Here is a 20,424-nt window from a genome sequence, read left to right as displayed (position 1 = left end):
AGGGTCGGGTTTCAGAGCACTTCCTGTCCCCGCTTGCCCCTGCCTGGCTTCTTCCCTTTCCATCACCATCTGCTGGGTTTTGTTGCCTTTTTGCTTTTTACTCTCTGCTTCTCTGGGTTTGCACTTAAGATCCTCTGGAATCAAATAACTATCAAATATAAATCTAGCTGGGCGTGGTGGCTCACACCTGTAATCCCAGCACTTTGGGAGGCCGAGGCAGGCAGATCACTTGAGGTCAGGAGTTCGAGACTAGCTTGGCCAACATGGTGAAACCCCATCTCTACTAAGAATGCAAAAATTAGCCGGGCATGGTGGCTGTAATCCCAGCTACTTGGGAGGCTGAGGGTGCAGTGAGCTGAGACTTCACCACTACACTCCAGCCTGGGTGACAGAGTAAGACTCTGTCTCAAAAAAAATTAAAATAAAATAAAAGTAATCCAAATTTCTGCCTGAATCTGCCCCAGCAATTGCGGCAGATGGTTCCATTCTGTATCACTTGTTTCTGTATTGCTGGATCTTTTTTTTGCAATAACCTTGGGTTGTTTTTATTATCAGAAAAAAGTGAAGATGTTGTATGTGAAAATTACGAACACACACACAGATTTCTTTCTCTAAGAGACAGGATCTCACTATGTTGCCCGAGCTGGTCTCGAACTTTAGGGTTCAAGGGATCCTTCAATCTCAGCCTCCCAAATAGCTAGGATTACAGGCACAAGCCACCAAGTCTAGGTTGAATTTTTTTTTTTTTTTTTAAAGTAGAGACTGGGTCTCCCTATGTTGTCTAGGCTGGTCTCCAACTCCTGGACTCAAAGGATCCTCCCTCCTCAGCCTCCCAAGTAGCTGGGATTACAGGTCTCAGCCACTGCATCCAGGCCAGCTTGCATTTTTTTTTTAAAAAACAGGGTCTCACTCTGTCACTCAGGCTGGAGTGCAGTGGCACGATCTTGGCTCACTGCAACCTCCACCTCCTGGACTCAAGTAATCCTCCTGCCTCAGCCCCCACAAGTAGCTGACAGTACAGACATTGAGTTACTACACCCAGGTAATTTTTGTATTTTTTGTAGAGACGGGGTTTCACCATGTTGGCCAGGCTGGTCTCCAACTCCAGAGCTCAAGTGATCCACCTACCTCGGCCTCCCAAAGTGCTAGGATTATAGGCGTGAGCCACCGGGCCCGGCCTCAGCTTGCATTTTTATATTAAAATAACCTCACAGGCTGTTTTTAGTTAGCAACAACTTGGGTATTTAATAGTGTGTTTTCAAATTATGAGTAGTATTACCCATTTTGCTCTAAAATAGACTCAGTGCTGACTCTGAAACTCTGTGCCTTGGAGTAGCATGGTGTTTTGTGCACTTATCCCGGAAATAAATGTTCTAAACACAGAGTCAAAGTCGCAAAGAAACAAAGAGGAGGCTGTGGACAAGGGAGGCCAAGCAGCCTGTATTCCTACATAACCATTAAAGAACAATTTGTGTGGCTATATAAAATCTAATTTTAAAAAATATTTAGAAATTTTAAGACAACCATTTCAAAAAAAATTTAAAAAACGCATTTTCCTTTTCTTGAGAAAGGGGAGTCCTCTCAAGCCTTTGTTTTAAATTTGTCAAAGTAACCCATGTTTATAGTAAAGTAAGAATTCATGTGCAACACAAAGCAAAAATTCAGAATCCTGTACGCACCCCATCCCTAGTATAATTACTATTAGTGGTTTCTTGTGCTTACAACAAGAAAAATGCTTTTCTTAATAGGAGAGGGCTTGCCTGGTAAGGGGCCCATGGGTCTTCGGGCATTGGGGGTGTACAGGTTATGTTCATGCCATGTCAACTCATCAAGCAGTGCACTTTTCTGTGTGTATACATCAATGAAAAGGTTAAAAACGGGAGGCCAGAGGAGACGCAAAGTAATCTGAAACTAAGTAGAAAGAGAAGGGCAGCAAGTGACAGACTAGCAAGACATTCTGAATATAACAGACTCTGGAAAGAATAATCTCTGAATAGTTTACAACAGGAGTCAGAATGAGCTATCTTCTAGAAAGAAGTAAGTTTGGAACAGCATTCAATAGAACACCCATGAACACCAAGGGAATGAGGGAAATATTGTTGCATTAACATTTTCCAGAAAAGAACCCTTTTTGGTACCTAAGGGAGAATTATCCACCTACTATTTTACAAAATGAAATTGCTTTCTTCAATAGTTGTTTTCAAGATGGGCCCCAATGTCAATACTTTGCTGGCCAAATCGACCCTATTTCAGGAATACAGTAAACAAAAAAAGAGAAACACCATTTGCTTTTTAATAACAATAACTATACCATAAAAAATAGCACTGAATTTTTTTTTTATTTTTTTTTGGATATAAAGTCTGGCTCTATCATTCTGGCTGGAGTGCAGTGGCACCATCTCAACTCACTGCAACCTCCACCTCCCGGGCTCAAGCCATCCTCCCACCTCAGTTTCCCAAGTAGCTGGGATGACAGGTGCGCACCACCATGCCTGGCTAATTTCTGTATTTTTTTAGAGATGGAGTTTTGCTATGTTGCCCAGGCTGCTCTCGAACTTGTGAGCTCAAGCGATCTGCCCACTTGGCCTCCCAAAGTGCTGGGCCCCTGTGCCTGGCCAAGAATATTTTTTTAACATGGTTTGTTAAACATGAGAAAATACCTTTCTTTTGTCTTTCTGTGGAAGCAAAGGGAACATTTCTCAAACATTTGTTCTGCATGTCTGTCCACAACCACCTCCTCTTCATTGCAACTTTAAATCTGTGTTTAGAATGTTTATTTCTGGCTTCAAAGCACAAAATACATGCTATTCCAAGTGTATGGCGGTTTAAGAGTCCATTTTAGGGCAAAATGGATAATGATTTCACTCCTAACTTGAAGAGACATTGGAACACCTCTAAGCTGTTGCACTCATAGCCAGTTCTCGCGATTGCTTCTCCCTGGCTGAGATAGAGATGGGGAGTCCCGTCTGAGTTGCTGACAAGGTGGGACTAGGGAGTGGCCCTTGTTTGCTTCCCTCTATCTGACCATCTCAGCTTAGAGCTGTGGCCACCTTAGGATGACTGGCACCTCTCTGCCCACCTCCGCAGTGGGGCACTCTTGCTCCATTAAGCAGCATTCACTGTTGACAAGGACCCCAAACCACTTCCTGCAGAAAGCCCTGGCTCCCCCAGTGCAGACCCCCTTCCTATCACTCCCACAAGCACTACGCAAATGCCTTAGTGTTCATAGCAGAATGTTAATCCTATTATATGCCCGTTTGGTTTTCAAACACAGGTCTCTCTTTAATCAGCAGTGTAAGATATTTGGGCTTCAGATAAGCCCTGAACTGTCCTGCCAGCCTCCTATCAGAGGTCATGCTAAAAAGAATGATATAGAGCCTGGCAAACTGTCTCACTCCTGTAACCCCAACGACTGAGGAGGCTGAGGTTGGAGGATGGCTTGAGGCCAGGAATTTGAGATCAGCCCGGGTGATACAGCAAGACTCCATCTCTAAACACATATACATACACACATACATACATACATATCAAAATAATGATATGTAGGGAAGGAGTCCTGACACTGGATTCTTTGCACTTCAAGGCACTCACAACTATTTGCTGAATCAAATTCAGCATTTGAACTTAGCCAGAAAGAGACCCAGGACTTTCAGCATCTTTTTGCAGATCAGCATTTTACTTGAAAGCACTTCACATGGACATAAGCAGAACCAGCTTCGATGCAGGGTCCACACCCCAGCCTTGCTTTCTGCAAACCAGGAAAAGAGGTGTAAAAGTCATGAGGGCGGGCTGGATGCGGTGGCTCACGCCTGTAATCCCAGAACTTTGGGAGGCTGAGGCGGCGGATCACTTGAGGTCAGGAGTTCAAGACCAGCCTGGCCAACATGGCAAAACCCCATCTCCACCAAAAATACAAAAAAATTAGCTAGGCATGGTGGCACATGACTGTAATCCCAGCTACTCAGGAGGCTGAGGCAGGAGAATCACTTGAGTTCGGGAGGTGGAGGTTGCGTTGAGCCGAGATTACGCCACTGCATTCTAGTCTGGGCGACAGAGTGAGAACCTATCTCTAAAAAACAACAACGACAACAAAAAAACAAAAACAAACAAACAAAAAGTCATGAGGGCTTTGTAGATTCCTTCCAGAAAGAGACGATAGGGGAGATAATGGAGATGACGCAGATGTGGAGGAGCTGCCATTTAAGAAAACAGTGTCTGATAAACAGCCAGCTTTCTATTCAGGTGAGAGCTGTCACCAAGCAAATGGGACCTCTGGGCTATTTCAGCAGAGCAAGGCCATGCACTGCCCTAACTCAGAGGGCTGAAGACTCTTCTCTGCATCTATCTGCTCCCCACGGCTGCAATGTGACCATTCTGGATTCTGTATCCACCTGGTCTAACCACCGCTGCTAACAGGTACACTCAGTCTCCAGTTACGAGCACCCAGTTAGCAATCACAGGGCACAACCCCTCCTGGTGTCCTTTTAGGTGTAAGTATCTTTTATCACTCAAATCTCCTCACATCCAGAAACTTTCTTCCATTCTAATCTGAAGCATGCTGTTGCTAAGCAACCCAGACAAGTCACATCTAAAGATACTCTCCATACTGTCCCAGAGTGGGCCTGGTCAAAACAAACACGGCGACAAAGTCACTTCAAGTTACAACCGGGAGAGGTTAAAGATAGGACGTACACAGACCTTTTAAAAAGTTGTCTGTGTGTTTTATTCTGGCATGCTGACACCAGACCATGCCTTGATTTTGCTACTTTCAGTTTAAACCATTGTTACAGAAACCCAGTGTGTCTGCAAGCTCAGTGAGATGAAACTCCAGCAAACCACAGCCCAATCATGCACGCTCCATTCTCCAAGGGCAGATCTGCACATTAATGTAGAAAATCCCACAAGAAGGGAGATGAAGACCAGCCTTCACTGCTGTGATGAACCTGTCTGTTTGGAAAGATAACTGGGACTTTATACTGCAGTCTCCCTCGAAGTTTCTTCTGGTCTTTAATCTCATCTTCTCTAACTGAACTTAAAAACAGTTCACTGATATGTGTGTATCTATTTGTTTTTGCTCCAGATCCTTTTTAATTCAAAGATGTTGAAGACTCCCCCTCTCCCTACCGGTGAACACTGACCCATATATCATAGAATTTCTACATCACAGTGCTACATGGACTGCCGCATTTCTAGAGCCGACCTTTGGAGTCACATGACTTTCATGGTTCACTCAGTTAAGCATTAACTAAGGGTTTTATGCCTTCAGTGCCCTGGTAAAAAGCAAACATCTGTAAACGGCAATATTCTCTCCAGTTCTGGCACTCCGATTACCACTCCAGATACCAAAGCGAACTACTCTGTTGGGCTGTTAACCTTTTCTTTCAAGATAAATAAGTGACACAAAAGTGTACGCCTCAAGGATTTGGCAGAGTGAAAACAAACCCACGAAACGGCCAATGTCCACGTTTACTGCAGAATACCCCTTGCCTGATGTCCAGACCCTGGGTCCTGTCTCCGCTTGGGCACACAGATTTGTGGGTGGTCGTCCAGAGAAGGCCCACCCCTTATCCCCAAATTTTCCCAGCAGGACAAACCACAAAAGCTACAGATTCCCTCCACTCCCTGGGAAGTACCCAATCTGGAGAAGAAAGTCGGAGCTGGGGGTGTGGGTTCTGTAGGGCCGGTCTGTAAAGGGCCAGGAAGACAAGGAATTTGTCTTAACAACGAAAGCTGGGAGAATAAGACTAGGAGGAGACCTAGACGGAGCCCCTGGCTTTCAGGAGTTCAGAGGAGGACAAACAAGGCGCAGATAACTCCAACCGGCGCAACAAGTACCAAAACAGGCCCGGACCAGGCCAGGCGGGAGCGGGGAGAAGGCGCAAATCGCTGACCCGACTGAAATGGCCTGGCCCTTCGCCTCGCGGGACACCCCACAGGGTACCCATGAGGACCACCCTCTAGTTGCAAATTGTCCCGACCACTCGTCTCGGGGTCGGACACTGACGCAACCCCCAGGCAGAAGGCCCGACTCCCACCCAGCATTGAGAGCCGCGACCTCCTCAACCCTCGTCCCTGGCCAGCGCCCACTCCCCGCCGCCGTCCCCAAAACCGGCTCCCAGGAGGACCGTGCGCCGGGGGCGCGGGCGCGGCCGGGCCTGCCTCACCAGCGCGCTCGTACGCGGTGGGCCCTGGCCCCCCTGACCCCGGGGCGGCCTCCCCGCCTACCCCGCCCCCTCGGCGCCCGGCCGCAGGTCCGAGCCCCGGCGGCCGCCCCCCGCCACCTCACCTCGTCGGGGAGCCGGCGGCCGCTGGGGGTGTTGTAGGGCTCAGCGCATCCTGGAGGCGCAGGGAGCCGGGAAGTGGGGCCGCGCGGAGCCCGCAACGAGTTATGTAACCGGCAGGGGCCGCAGCCGGGACGGAGGCGGCAGCCCGCGGCACTTCCGCCTCCCGCTCCCGGCCGGCAGGGCAGCCCGGAAGCCCATTGGCCACCGCCCCCACGTGGCCCCGCCCCCTGAGGCCGCCGCTGCCGCCATCTTGGGAGCGGGCAGGCTCCTTGCGAAGCCAGGCCCAGGATCCCGTCTGCGGGGCACTGGTGAGGGCCGGCTCCTTCCCTGTCCCGCGCTCCGGGAGGTCGCCGAGACATGGCCGGCCAGACCTCTGGGCTCCCCGGCCTAGCGTGTGCGGACGCCGGTGGCGCGGTTTCCGGGCCGAGGTCCCCCGGCTCCACCGAGTGGCCCCCTGCACAGGTCCTGGCAGGCGGATCCTAAGCTCGCGAGGGCCTGCAGCGCCGGGGCTGGCCAACAACTGAAAGCAGGTGCACGAGGCTGGCTCCTGGCCGACCACCCGGAGCCAGCTGGCAGCACCACCCCGCGACGACACTGGATTCTCAGCCGTCCGATTCTGGCGAAAGGCAGTTTAGGGCTGTCCCTGAGTAAAACAGGCAACTTAAGCTGCCCTCCGGTTGCAGGGGTTCTATAATGCAAGATCTAAGGCAAAGTTTTTGTTGTTGAGGCAGGGTCTCTGTCTCCCAGGTTAGGGCGCAATCTCGGCTTATTGCAGCCTCGAACTCCTGGCCTCCGCCTCAGTCTCCCAAGTAGCCGAGACTACAGGTGTGAACCACCATGCCTGGCTAATTAAAAAACAGGGTTTTTGTTTGTTTGTAGGGATGGGAATGTCATTATTGTTGCCCAGGCTGGTCTTGAACCCCTGGCCTCCAAGTGATCTGCCCGCCTGGGCCTCCTAAAATACTGGGATTACTGACGTGAGCCACCACGACCAACCTGGGCTGTATATTTCAACTCCGAGCTTTCCAGAATCCAATTTGAAGAGAACTGGTTATAAGATTCGAGTCTTGGCTGGGTGTGGTGGCTCACGCCTGTTAATTCCAGCACTTCGGGAGGCCGAGGCGGGTGGATCACCTGAAGTCACGAGTTCCAGACCAGCCTGGCCAACATGATGAAACCCTGTCTCTACTAAAAATACAAAAAAATTAGCCAGGCGTGGTGGCATGTGCCCATAATCCCAGCTACCCGGGAGCCTGAGGCAGGAGAATCGTTTGAACCCTGGAGGTGGAGGTTTCAGTGAGCCGAGATTGTGCCACTGCACTCCAGCCTGGGCGACAAAAGCAAAACTTCATCTAAAAAAAAAAAAGATTTGAGTCTGCGTGTCAGAGAGTAATTGTCCCCTAGTATCCATTGTGCTACTCTGCCATCTTCTCCTTTTAAAAAATAACTGCTTTTCATATCTTCTAGTAGTAACAGAATCCCACCCCCTTCAGCAGGTAGATCACTGTCAAGCTAGGCTTTTATTTCTCAGCCTCTCCTGCAGCAGGATCAGGCTATGTGCCAAAGGTTTCACCAGTGAACAAGAGTGAGCACGATGTTGGCAACTTCTGTGTCATGTGCTTAGAAGAATATTGCTAAATTGTTAACAACTGGTGAAGCGCATTATTCTTTCAAAAATTCAGGAGGTTTGAAATTTTCAAAATAAAAGATGGGGTTAAAAAAAAAAAGGAAATTGCTTGCTCTGTACTTCCTCTCCCCTTTTCCACTGGCTAGAAGATGGATGCCATGGGGAGCCCAATCAATCATAAAAACAGGCAAAACTTAGGTGCCTGCTACTCAGTGCAGTCTGCGGTCCAGGAGCAGCGGCATCACCTGGGAGCTTGCTAAAAATGCAGAACCTCAGGACTCAGTCGGACTGAGTCAGAATGGGCACTTAATTCAGACTCTGCATTCAACCAGACCCCCATGTGACAAGCAGAGTAGAGTTTGAAAAAACACTCCCTAAGTAACAACAGAGTAACAACATTCTATTGTTTCCACTGGGTGTGTGTGTGTTTGTTTTGAGACCATGCCCGGCTGTTTCCAGGGTTCTAAATATAGCACCCTTAAGATGAACTGGCAAACAGAACGGCATGTACATCCCTTCAAACTTACTCTATTTTTGGGCCGGGCGCGGTGGCTCATGCCTGTAATTCCAGCACTTTGGAAGGTCAAGGCAGGTGGATCACGAGGTCAAGATATCGAGACCATCCTGGCCAACATGGTGAAACCCCGTCGCTACTAAAAATACAAAAATTAGCTGGGCATAGTGGTGCGTGCCTGTAATCCCAGCTACTGAAAGGCTGAGGTGGGAGAATCGCTTGAACTCAGAACGTGGAGGTTGCAGTGAGCCAAGATTGCACCACTGTACTCCAGCCTGGGATAGAGCAAGACTCCATCTCAAAACAAAACAAAACAAAAAAAACAAAAACTTGGGCCGGGCGCAGTGGCTCACGCCTGTAATCCCAGCACTTTGGGAGGCCAAGGCAGGCGGATCATGAGGTCAGGAGATCAAGACCATCTGGCTAACACGGTGAAACCCCGTCTCTACTAAAAATACAAAAAAATTAGCCGGGCATGGTGGCGGGCGCCTGTAGTCCCAGCTACTTGGGAGGCTGAGGCAGAATGGTCTGAACCCAGGAGGTGGAGCTTGCAGTGAGCTGAGATCACACCACTGCACTCCAGGCTGGGTGACAGACAGAGCGAGAGTGCGTCTCAAAAAAAAAAAAAAACCTAAAAACTCTTTTTTGGCCATGCCCGGTAGCTCATGCCTGTAATCCCAGCACTTTGGGAGGCTGATGCGGGTGGATCACTTGAGGTCAAGAGTTCGAGACCAGCAGACCAGCCTGGCCAACGTGGTGAAACCCCATCTCTACTAAAAATACAAAAAAAAAAAAAAAAAAAAAAAAAATTTGCTGAGCGTGGTGATACATGCCTGTAATCCCAGCTATTCGGGAGTCTGAGACATGAGAATGGCTTGAACCCGGGAGACCGAGGTTGCAGTGAGCCGAGATCGCACCATTGCACTCCAGCCTGGGCAACAAAGCGACAGTCTCAAAAAAGAAAAAAATACTCTTTTAAAACACAAATGAGAAAATAACTACTTCTCCACGGCTTATGTGTGAGGCATTGTGTTAAACATGTTATGCAAGATCTCATTTATCTTCACAACGGTTCATTCGGTTAGGCACCATGTGTTAGTTACTACAGGAGATATTCAAGTTTATTTGTACCCTAAAAAAATTCCACCCTTTCTCTTTGTGTTTGTGGCACAGACTCTACCCCTTGTTCCAGTGTGTTCCCTAACTGGTCTAACCCATTAAGGTCATCCCATTGTCCCTTGGCTCCGTGATGAGTTCAGAGGACCCCTGCCTAAGCCAAGTCAAGCAGAGGGACATCTGCCGGTCACAGGGATGGTTCAGGAATGGGTTGATCACCATCGACTTCAGGGCTGATTGGTCCTCCACCTCTTTGCTTCGTGGTTCCTCTCTCTCTCTCTTTTTGCTATGTTTGAGTGTTTCTTCCACTTGATCTAACAGGCTACTCAGTTTGTGCTGACCATTCTCTCCTTCAGTTTACCTATTAAACTTCTGAGTTTTTTTTTTTTTTTAAGCCTTTTGGTTCCAGAAAGTTTTGCTATAATTGAATCTCTCGCAGAAGTTCTGTTTCACCAGAACTCCTTATTTATGAGAGTCTGTCTGCTCCTTCTCCCTCTGGCTCTAAGGCCTCTTCCAGCATATTATCGCTTTTCTCTTGCCTATTTATTCATGCCTCCTTTCACCCTCTGGCTATGGGTCTAGCACAGAGACACCTAAAGGCACTCCCAGTGGTGGGAAGCCAGCAGGCTCCTGTAGTGTAGCGAAATACCAAGCTGCCAGGTCGTGGCACTTGCCTGTATCCTCAATTCCTATATCTTCAGCTGCACAACCCTCTTTCAGCCTTGGAGATAGGGAGGCAAGCAGGCTTCTCTGGCCAGGGAGAGCAACAAGCTACCATCTACATGGTCAGCCTCTGCCCTTCCTCTCTGAAGTCCCATGAATCTCCAAGGCCAAGACTGCTCCTGAAATTAAGGCATTTTAATTTTCACCCTAGGCCTCTTCCCGACAATCCCCAGGCTCTCATTTACCCACAGAGGAACTAAGTCCAGTATCCAACCCCAGGTGATTCCAACCACCACCTCCCACAAACCCATGCCCTGCTCTGGATCCTGGCCACCAATGGCCCTATGCAAGCTCTATTTGGGAAAGGTAGTAGATGGACGGGGTTGGGGCGGGAGGAGAGGAGGGACTGGGGATCAGGTTTCCCCACTGAAACCTACACATTCAGGTCAAAAACAATATTGCAACTTACAATCTTGTACACAAATCTGCATACGTTCTGATTATTTCCTTAGGGAAAATTCCTAGAATGTTGGTTCAAATTATTATTAGCTGGGTGCAGTGGCTCACACCTGTAATCCCAGCACTTTCGGAGGCTGAGGCGGGCAGATCACCTGAGGTTGGAAGTTCGAGACCAGCCTGACCAACATAGAGAAACCCTGTCTCTATTAAAAATACAAAATTAGCCAGGCATGGTGGTGCGTGCCTGTAATCCCAGCTACTTGAGAGGTTAAGGCAGAAGAATCACTTGAACCTGGAAGGCAGAGTTTGTGGTGAGCTGAGATCATGCCATTGCACTCCAGCCTGGACAAGAGCGAAACTCTGTCTAAAAAAAAAAAAAATTTCATTATTTCATTATTGGAGACAGAGTCTCGCTCTGTAGCCCAGGCTGGAGTGCAGTGGATCTTGGCTGAATGCAGCCTACACCTCCCAGGTTCAAGCGATTCTCTTGCCCCAGCCTCCTGAGTAGATGGGACTACAGGTGCATGCCACCATGCCCAGCTAATTTTGTGTATTTTTAGTAGAGACAGGGTTTCACCATGTTGCCCAGGCTGGTCCTGAACTCCTGAGCTCAGGCATTCTGCCTGCCTCAGCCTCCCAAAGTGCTAGGATTACAGGCATAAGTAAAATTAGTTTTAATTAACCACATTTAACTTTAGAAACAAACCCTAGATTGCCTGCCAGAAAGTTTTACCAATTTATTCTCATACCAAGAGTGTGAAGACTCTACACCCACCACAGCAGGGCAAACGGCCCACAGCCTCACCAACACAGGGGATTAGTCTTTTTTAATTTTTTTGAGACAAGGTCTCACTCTATCACCCAAGTTGGAGTGCAGTGGCATGATCACGGCTTACTGTAGTGTCGACCTCCTGGTCTCAAGTGATCCTCCCACCTCAGCCTCCCCAGTAGCTGGGACTACAGGCATGCACCACCACACCTGGCTAATTTTTCATTTTTTTGTAGAGACAGAGTCTCACTATGTTGCCCAGGCTGGTCTCGAACTCCTGGTGCAAGTGATCTGACCACCTTACCTCCCAAAGTGCTGGGATTACTGGTGTAAGCCATCACAGTCAACCAAGCATTCTTTTTTTTTTGAGACAGGGTCTTGCTCTGCCCCCCCCCCCCCCCCCGGCTGGAGTGGTGACACAATCTCGGCTCACTGCAACTTCTGCCTCCTGGGCTCAAGTGATTCTTGTGCCTCAGCCTCCCAAGTAGCTGGGACTACAGGTACCTGCCACCATGCCCAGTTAATTTTTTGTATTTTTAGTAGAGACAGGGTTTCACCATGTTGCCCAGGCTGGTCTTGAATGCCTGAGCTCAGGCAATCTGCCCACCTCAGCCTCCCAAAGTGCTAGGATTACAGGCATAAGTAAAATTAGTTTTAATTAACCACATTTAACTTTGGAAACAAACCCTAGATTGCCTGCCAGAAAGTTTTACCAATTTATTCTCATACCAAGAGTGTGAAGACTCTACACCCACTACAGCAGGGCAAACGGCCCACAGCCTCACCAACATAGGGGATTAGTCTTTTTAAATTTTTTTGAGACAAGGTCTCCCTCTATCATCCAAGTTGGAGTAAAGTGGCGTGATCACGGCTTACTGCAGTGTCGACCTCCTGGTCTCAAGTGATCCTCCCACCTCACCCTCCCCAGTAGCTGGGAGTACAGGCATGCGCCTCCACACCTGGCTAATTTTTTATTTTTTGTAGAGACAGAGTCTCACTATGTTGCCAGGCTGATCTCGAACTCCTGGTGCAAGTGATCTGACCACCTTACCTCCCAAAGTGCTGGGATTCTGGGATTACTGGTGTGAGCTACCATGCTCAGCCAAGTATTCTTTTTTTTTTTTTTTTTTTTTGAGACAGGGTCTTGCTCTGTCCCCCAGGCTGGAATGCAGTGGTGTGGTCTCAGCTCACTGCAATTTCTGCCTCCTGGGCTCAAGTGACTCTGCTGCCTTAGCCTCCTGAGTAGCTGGGACTACAGGCGCTTACCACCAAGCCTCACTAGTTTTTGCATTTTTTGTAGAGACGAGGTTTTGCCATGTTGCCCAGGCTGGTCTCCAACTCCTAAGCTCAGGTGATCCACCCACCTTGGCCTCCCAAAGTGCTAGGATTACAGGCGTGAGCCACCACACCTGGCCAGGTATTATTCTTTACCTTTCTGCAATCTAAGTGAAAAGGTCTCATTGTTTTAATGCACATTTATCAGTAAGTTTGATCACCTTTTCTATTTTTGAGTCATTTATATGTCATCTTTTATAATGAGTGTTACAGATGTATCTAACATATTTTGGTTTTGGTTTAACTTGGGGGGGTTTTCTGACAGTAAACATTTTTATTTTTAGAAGTAATGCATGCATGTGGTAAATTATTTTAATGCAAAACGAAACGATACATTGGTGAAAAATAAGTTACCCTCCCTCCAACTCAGTACCCAAGTTCTCCAGCTAACTCATCTTACCATTTTCCTGGTATCCATTCAGAGATATTATTTACATGGACAAGTACTATATTTTCATAAATAAAAGGCGTGCAAGTGAAATGGAGGCTGAGCTTATTAGATACTGGATTCTTTTCATTTCTTCCTTCCCCATTCTGGGTACAAATGGTGACCAAGGAAATGTGTGATTACACACATCCTGCCTTTGAGGAGTTACGTGATTACAAGACAATCTGATAAGCACTGCAACAGAGGTGTTTGTTGTACAAACAATGGAGCTTCTAGAATGGAACAGAGTGAATGCATTATTTACTAAGTGTCTGCTATACGCTAAACACTGAGTTATAATCTCTCCTGTATGTTCTAATTGACTTCTAACTTACAGTGCTTGTACTGTATATTCTAATTTACAATGGCCTTGAAAGTTCAGTATTGTTGTCCTCATCTTACAGATGATGAAACACCCACCCAAGGCTTCTATACCATGCAGAATGATGCCTCTCTCCAGTGGCTGCCCTGAGCACATGCCATGAAGAATGAAAGCCGGGAGACAAAGGAACAAACTGGTTCATTATTAAAACCCGTATGCTTTCCCTTGGACCACAACTTTCTTTCATTTTTTTTTTTTTTTTTTGAGATGGAGTCTCACTCTGTCACCCAGGCTGGAGTGCAGTGGCACGATCTCGGCTCACTGCAAACTCCGCCTCCCGGGTTCACACCATTCTCCTGCCTCAGCCTTCCGAGTAGCTGGGACCACAGGTGCCCACCACCACGCTCGGCTCAATTTTTGTATTTTTAGTAGAGACGGGGTTTCACCATGTTAGCCAGGATGGTCTCAATCTCCTGACCTTGTGATCTGCCTGCCTCAGCCTCCCAAAGTGCTGGGATTACAGGCGTGAGCCACGGCGCCCAGCAGGATCACAACTTTCCTGACTCACCCAGAAAGAAATCCACGAGCTTCCAAAAGCAGCCTTTCTAGGCAGACCCTGAAAACATTTTTCCCAGGGTCCCAGAAACAAATCATGAACAAACCACTTCATGGCAAGCCCTGTGGCTTGCTGACCAGCCTCTGCTCTGCCTGAGAGGCCTCCAGATCACCCCAGGAGCACTCCTGGAAGAGCAGAAAAGCTCGATGAGACTGGCACAAGGGACAGTGAATTATCCCAACCCATGGTTCTGAAGGGTTTATTAATGTATGCATGGATCAAAACCCTTTCAGTCAGCAGCCAAATATTTTGCTTCCAAAGAAATTCTTCTTTGGTTCCTTCTTTTTTTTTTTTTTTGAGATGATGTATTTTCACACTGCTGATAAAGACATACCTGAGACTGGGCAATTTACAAAATAAGAGGTTTAATGGACTTACAGTTCCACGTGGCTGGGGAGGCCTCACAATTACGGTGGAAGGTAAAAGGCATGTCTCACATGGTGGCAGACAAAAGAGAGCTTTTGCAGGGAAACTCCCCTTTTTAAAAACCATTAGATCTCGTGATATTTATTCACTATCATGAGAACAGCATGGGAAAGACCTGCCCCATGATTCAATTACCTCCCACTGGGTCCCTCCCATAACATATGGGAATTGAAGATGAGATTTGGGTGGGGACACAGCCAAACCATATCAGATGGAGTCTCGCTCTGTCACCCAGGCTGGAATGCAGTGGCGTGATCTGAGCTCACTGCAACCTCCACTTCCTGAGTTCAAGCAATTCTTCTGCCTTAGCCTCCTGAGTAGCTGGGACTACAGTTGGGCGCCACCACGCCTGGCTAAAATTTTTTTTTTTTTCTGAGACGGAGTCTTGCTCTGTCGCCCAGTCTGGAGTACAGTGGCGTGATCTCGGCTCAATGCAACCGTCGCCTCCCATGTTCACACCATTCTCCTGCCTCAGCCTCCCAAGTAGCTGAGACTACAGGTGCCCACCACCACACCCAGCTAATTTTTTGTATTTTTAGTAGAGATGGGGTTTCAACGTGTTGGCCAGGATGGTCTCGATCTCCTGACCTCATGATCCGCCCGTCTTGGCCTCCCAAAGTGCTGGGATTACAGGTGTGAGCCACCACGCCCAGCACACCCGGCTACATTTTTGTATTTTTTAGTAGAGATGGGGTTTCAACATGTTGGGCAGGCTGGTCTCGAACTCCTGACCTCCAGAGATCTGCCCGCCTCACCTCCCAAAGTGCTGGGATTATAGGCGTGAGCCACTGCACCCAGCCCTTTGGCTCCTTCTTTATGAGTAGATAATGAAAAATAAATTTTTAACAAAAGAAATTCTCCTTTGGTATAAAATGATGTAAGTGTGTAAGACAGATCACCAAAGATGATACTGCTTCCTTTGATTAGAACCAAACCAGAGGTGGCACAGGATGACTACCACGTGGCTACATAGACCAATCTCAGAGGGTCAGGGCAGCACACTGGGAGAGTCTCGTTCTCCACTAACATTGTCAGTGTGCCCTGAGACTGGGCTTACCCATCAGACTCACAAGAGACTGATGCTTAAACCAAATCTTGTTTATTTGTTTATAGTTTAGACAGGCTGGCATACTTGTACTGTATCCCTGTGTACCTAACGTAAGAATATACTCATTTACCCTCCTAGCAAAAAAGTGAAAGCATTTGTTTCACTAGGCGCCTTCTATCATTCAGTACTAAAAATTAAGAAAATATTTAATACTTGACAGGTCAAAAATGGATTTCACTTAAGTAGGCTTCCTCTGACTATGAGGGGCATCATTCATAGCAGGACACAGAGGGCTTTGACTCACTCTCTGGAGCTCTTCTCCCAACTCAGGCTGGCTCCGCACTTCCTTCCTCCAGGTACAGCCTTTCTGCATGCTGCAGGGGAGAAAGACACAAGGCCATCGCTTCACTCCCGGCCATCCCATCTCTACAACTCATAGGCTAATGAGTGTCAGACAAACCCTGGATCTCAGAATATCAATCTGATGGGCCCTTTTGGGGAAAAATTAACTATCTAAACATGTAGTTCTCTAAACTACAAAGCAACCCATCTTTTTTTTTTTTTTTTTTTTTTTTTGAGACAAGGTCTTGCTCTGTCATTCAAGCTGGAGTGCAGTGGCACAATGCTAGCTCACTGCAGCCTCGAACTCCTGGACTCAAGTGATTCTCTTGCTTCGGCCTCTAAAGTAGCTGGAATTATAGGTGTGAGTGACCACGCCCAGCCTCCAACCCATCATTTCTTTTCTGTCCTCACTGTATCTAACCTGCATTCTCTGTACCTCTTACTACCCTCCAGGAGTCTTTGGTTGCAGCTTCTAGTAACAATAATTATTCAGTATGAGTAGGTCAAGAATCTTTCTCTGGAAGCACCTCTGCCTCAGTGACTGAAAAAGAATTCTGTTGGAGTTAACACAGACCAGGCCAGTTTTTGGTAACAGAATTAACATGTTGAAGGTACGTTTAGAGCCCTGAGCTTTTTTCTAATTAAAAGATTCCTATTAGTTTCAACTCAAGGCTAAATGAAACTAAAAAGACTCCTATCCAGCTAGAAGTTGTGTTAATTTCAAAATTGTGTGAGCCTCTTGTTCTTGCAGGCATGACTTGCAGCCATTGTTCCCTTATAAGACTGGAGACTAGGTAGTAACAGTTTTCTAACTGCTCAATCAAGCATTCTGAACACCAGTAAGAAAACCTCTTGCTGAAGTTGGGAGAAAGATAATCTTGCTTTACCTAGGCTCCCTTAGTGTACGTGAGAAGGCTCTGTGTCAGTTTCCGATCAGTATCAACTTCTCATGAAGGATACGGTAAAGGCCGTAAGAACCAGAGCCATACTTATATTTAAGTAATAGACCTTAAAAGGCAGTAAGTACCATCTGGGAATGGAAAACACACCAAATGTAGTGAACAATTCATTCTGGAAATCATGTTAAACATCGCCAGGGAAGATACCCCATTTACCTTGAAGTGATTACACATTGCATGCCTGCATCAAAACATTTCATGTACCACATAAATATATACACCTACCATGTACCCATAAAAATTAAAAATGTAACTACCACTAACATTTTAACGCATAATCTTCAAAAGCAACTTTGTTATTGTTTTTGTTTTATAACCAATTTTACTCCCAAAAATGAGTATCTTTCCATTTCAATATACAGCTGCATCATCATAAAAATCACTAGGGAAAAGATATATATTTAAGAATAGGGGCCGGGGGCAGGGGCTCACGCCTGTAATCTCAGCACTTTGGGAGGCCAAGGCGGACAGATCACAAGGTCAGGAGTTCGAGACCAGCCTGGCCAATATGGGGAAATCCCGTCCTCTACTAAAAATAGAAAAATTCGCCAGGCGTGGTGGTACGCACCTGTAGTCCCAGCTACTCGGGAGGCTGAGCCAGAAGAATTGCTTGAACCCGGGAGATGGAGGTTGCAGTGAGCAGGCCAGGTGCAGTGGCTCATACCTGTAATCCCAGCACTTTGGGAGGCTGACATGGGCGGATCACTTGAGGCCAGGAGTTTGAGACCAGCCTGGCCAACATGGCGAAACTGCATCTCTACTAAAAATACAAAAATTAAATGGTTGTGGTGGCATGCGCCCATCATCCCATCTACTCTGGTAGCTGAGGCACAAAAATCACTTGAGCCCAGGAGGCGGAAGTTGCAGTGAGCAGAGATCGCACCACTGCTCTCCAGCCTGGGCAACAGTGAGACTGTCCAAAAAAAATAATAATAATAAAGAGTAAATAGTGGTGATCTCTGGGTGACAGGAATGTGGTGCCATTTTTTCCCCTGTATTTTCTAACTTTCTTTTTTTTTTTTGAGACAGAGTCTCACTCTGTCACCCAGGCTGGAGTGCAGTGGCGCGATCTCGGCTCACTGCAAGCTCCGCCTCCCGGGTTCACGCCATTCTCCTGCCTCAGCCTCCCGAGTAGCTCGGACTACAGGTGCCCGCCACCACACCTGGCTAATTTTTTGTATTTTTAGTAGAGACGGGGTTTCATCGTGTTAGCCAGGATGGTCTCGATCTCCTGACCTTGTGATCTGCCCACCTCGGCCTCACAAAGTGCTGGGATTACAGGCGTGAGCCACCGTGCCCAGCCTTTTCTAACTTTCTAAAATGCACATATACTGCTTTTGTAATGATGTTATTTTTAATATTTTTAAAAAGATAATTTTCAGAGAAAGCAGATGCTGGGCTATAGAAATAATTTCAATACAAACAGGTCGTAGTTGTTATTACTGGTACCATGTTAAAGACAGAAATGGAAAAACTTGCAAAAGATTGTTGTGGAAGGATTTTTAAACTTTGATGATTAAAATATGTTACTTGAACATATAGTGGGTATACAGTCAAGCATTTGTGATTTTTTACAAAATTGAGTTAGGGATATAATGTGGTCTAATTTTTCAATCTTGGTCTATCTTGGACTTTGTATGTCATCTCTTTATTTTCAGGAAGATAAAGCTTTCAAGTTTCCTTCTTCTTTGTCCACTTGTTTATAGTTTTGATAGCTCTTAGGAAAGACAGTCTAGGGAAGATTTTTTCCTCTCCCATTTCAGGTATATCCCTCTCTCTGGTAATCCACTGAGTTAATACCACATGCTTCATTTCAAAGCATTGGAAACTGTGTTTATTTCTTTGTAATTATGGCAACAGGATTTAAAGAAGAGAGCCATGGGAGTCTCTTGTTCTTGGTGAAAGAGCCACAAATCCAGATAAGGAGAATCTCAGACTACAATGAGACATTGCTGATGTAAGAATAGCATTAAATAGGCTGGGCGCGTGGCTCACGCTTGTAATCCCAGCACTTTGGGAGGCCGAGGTGGGTGGATCATGAGGTCACGAGATCGAGACCATCCTGGCCAACATGATGAAACCCCATCTCTACTAAAAATACAAAAAAAAAAAAAAATTAGCTGGGCGTGGTGGCAGGCACCTGTAGTCCCAGCTACTTGGGAGGCTTAGGCAGGAGAATCACTTGAACCTGGGAGGCAGAGGTTGCAGTGAGTCAGGATTGTGCCACTGCACTCCAGCCTGGCTACAGAGTGAGACTCTGTCTCAAAAAAAAAAAAAAAAAAAAAAAGCACAAACCAAGAAGGGAAAGATGACTACGTGAACACCACAGTGACTCAATAAAGAACATGTCCTTGACTTACACCTTCATATACAGGCTATTAGCTCTTCTTCAACATATATGCTTTGGACTGGTCTAGCCTGTAGGCAACCTTGTTCTTACTATTCTTCCACCAGTCCTGGAAGCACCTTTACTGGGACTTCCCAGCTACCTCTTTTGTGATCCATCCCCACAAGCTCCAGCTCTTAGTTAGCTGTCAAGAGATATCATTTGTGGCAGATACTGCTAGTTTCTTATCTAACTTATTTTCCACATCTCTTTTTTTCATTTGTAACAAAGCCCTGATTTTGTGCAGGTAGATTATCAAGGGAGGCTGGGTCCTTCCCCTAGTGACAGCGGCTGAAGCATGATGGGCCCCAAACAATTATGATATTTATTCTTGGTAATAACTAGTTTAGGATGGGTACATGACACAATACATGTCTGTATACTTTACCTGGATTCTACTGTCAACTTTACCAACATGCTAAGGGTGGCAGAGAAGCACTGGGACCTTGATGTTGTCACTGGGCCACCGAATTAACCAACCTGTAACTGCTCTTTGAACATCCTTTCGGTGGGTTTTCTGTTACTTGTAGCTGAAACTATCCTATCAGATATTCTACAAAATCACATTACCTAAGTTGTCAAATCTCCTAATAATGTTTTAATAACCATACAGCCATTCATTAAGCTTTTAGATACAGGAATGTGCCTCGCACTGGAATAAGGAAATATGTTGAGACTTTTCAGGCTTTTCTATCAAGGTACCTATCATTTTCGTCTTTTTTTTTCCCCAAACACCTTTATAAACTGGCAATTTCTTTCACTTACATTATCTTATAATCTTTGAAATTACCCTCTGAGTTAGCCCAGAGAGGCATTCTGAGCTGTTTGCAGCTGAGGAAATCAAAGTTGTAAACTGGCCAAGATTACTAAACAATCAGTGGCAGAGCTTGGGAAGGAGCTCAATTTTCCAATTCCAAATCTGTACACCAGGGCACTCCCTCCTCCCCCAGCACACAATAGGAAATGACTGGCTCTAAGGTAGGCTGAATGTGAGGTATTTGGGGGCGAACAACGTCCCGCGACGCAAACCTATGGCTCTATTCCCGCGTGGGATCCTCTGTGACTAGGAAGCTGACGCGGCTCGATTAGGCTGCAGCTGCGGGTACAATACGTAACGCCTCTAGAACACTA

At 46.7% G+C, this 20,424-nt stretch overlaps 1 protein-coding gene across 10 annotated transcripts in view; it reads right to left on the bottom strand.

Moving 5' to 3' along the window:
• Positions 1–20,424, bottom strand: part of NAA60 (N-alpha-acetyltransferase 60, NatF catalytic subunit) — a 43,026-nt gene that overhangs the window by 21,979 nt on the left and 623 nt on the right. For 4 of the 10 annotated variants that reach the window (XM_054533330.2, XM_024233642.3, XM_054533332.2 and 1 more), the window contains exon 2: positions 15,911–15,980. The exons of 2 other annotated variants lie outside the window; for them this stretch is intronic. Coding sequence is in view for 1 of the 8 variants with exons in the window: in XM_054533332.2 (XP_054389307.1) it covers positions 15,911–15,980 (70 nt within the window). In the remaining 7 variants the exon portion in view is untranslated. Of the gene's footprint in view, positions 1–6,286; positions 6,468–15,910; positions 15,981–20,058; positions 20,395–20,424 lie in introns of those variants that run through there. 4 more of the 10 variants (XM_054533329.2, XM_054533328.2, XM_024233647.3 and 1 more) reach the window with 4 other exon arrangements.

Source organism: Pongo abelii, chromosome 18, assembly GCF_028885655.2.
Source record: "Pongo abelii isolate AG06213 chromosome 18, NHGRI_mPonAbe1-v2.0_pri, whole genome shotgun sequence".
In the NCBI taxonomy this organism is placed as follows: domain Eukaryota; kingdom Metazoa; phylum Chordata; class Mammalia; order Primates; family Hominidae; genus Pongo; species Pongo abelii.
Note: the sequence above shows the minus strand (reverse complement) of the source record. Positions and strands in the feature narration are given on the sequence as shown.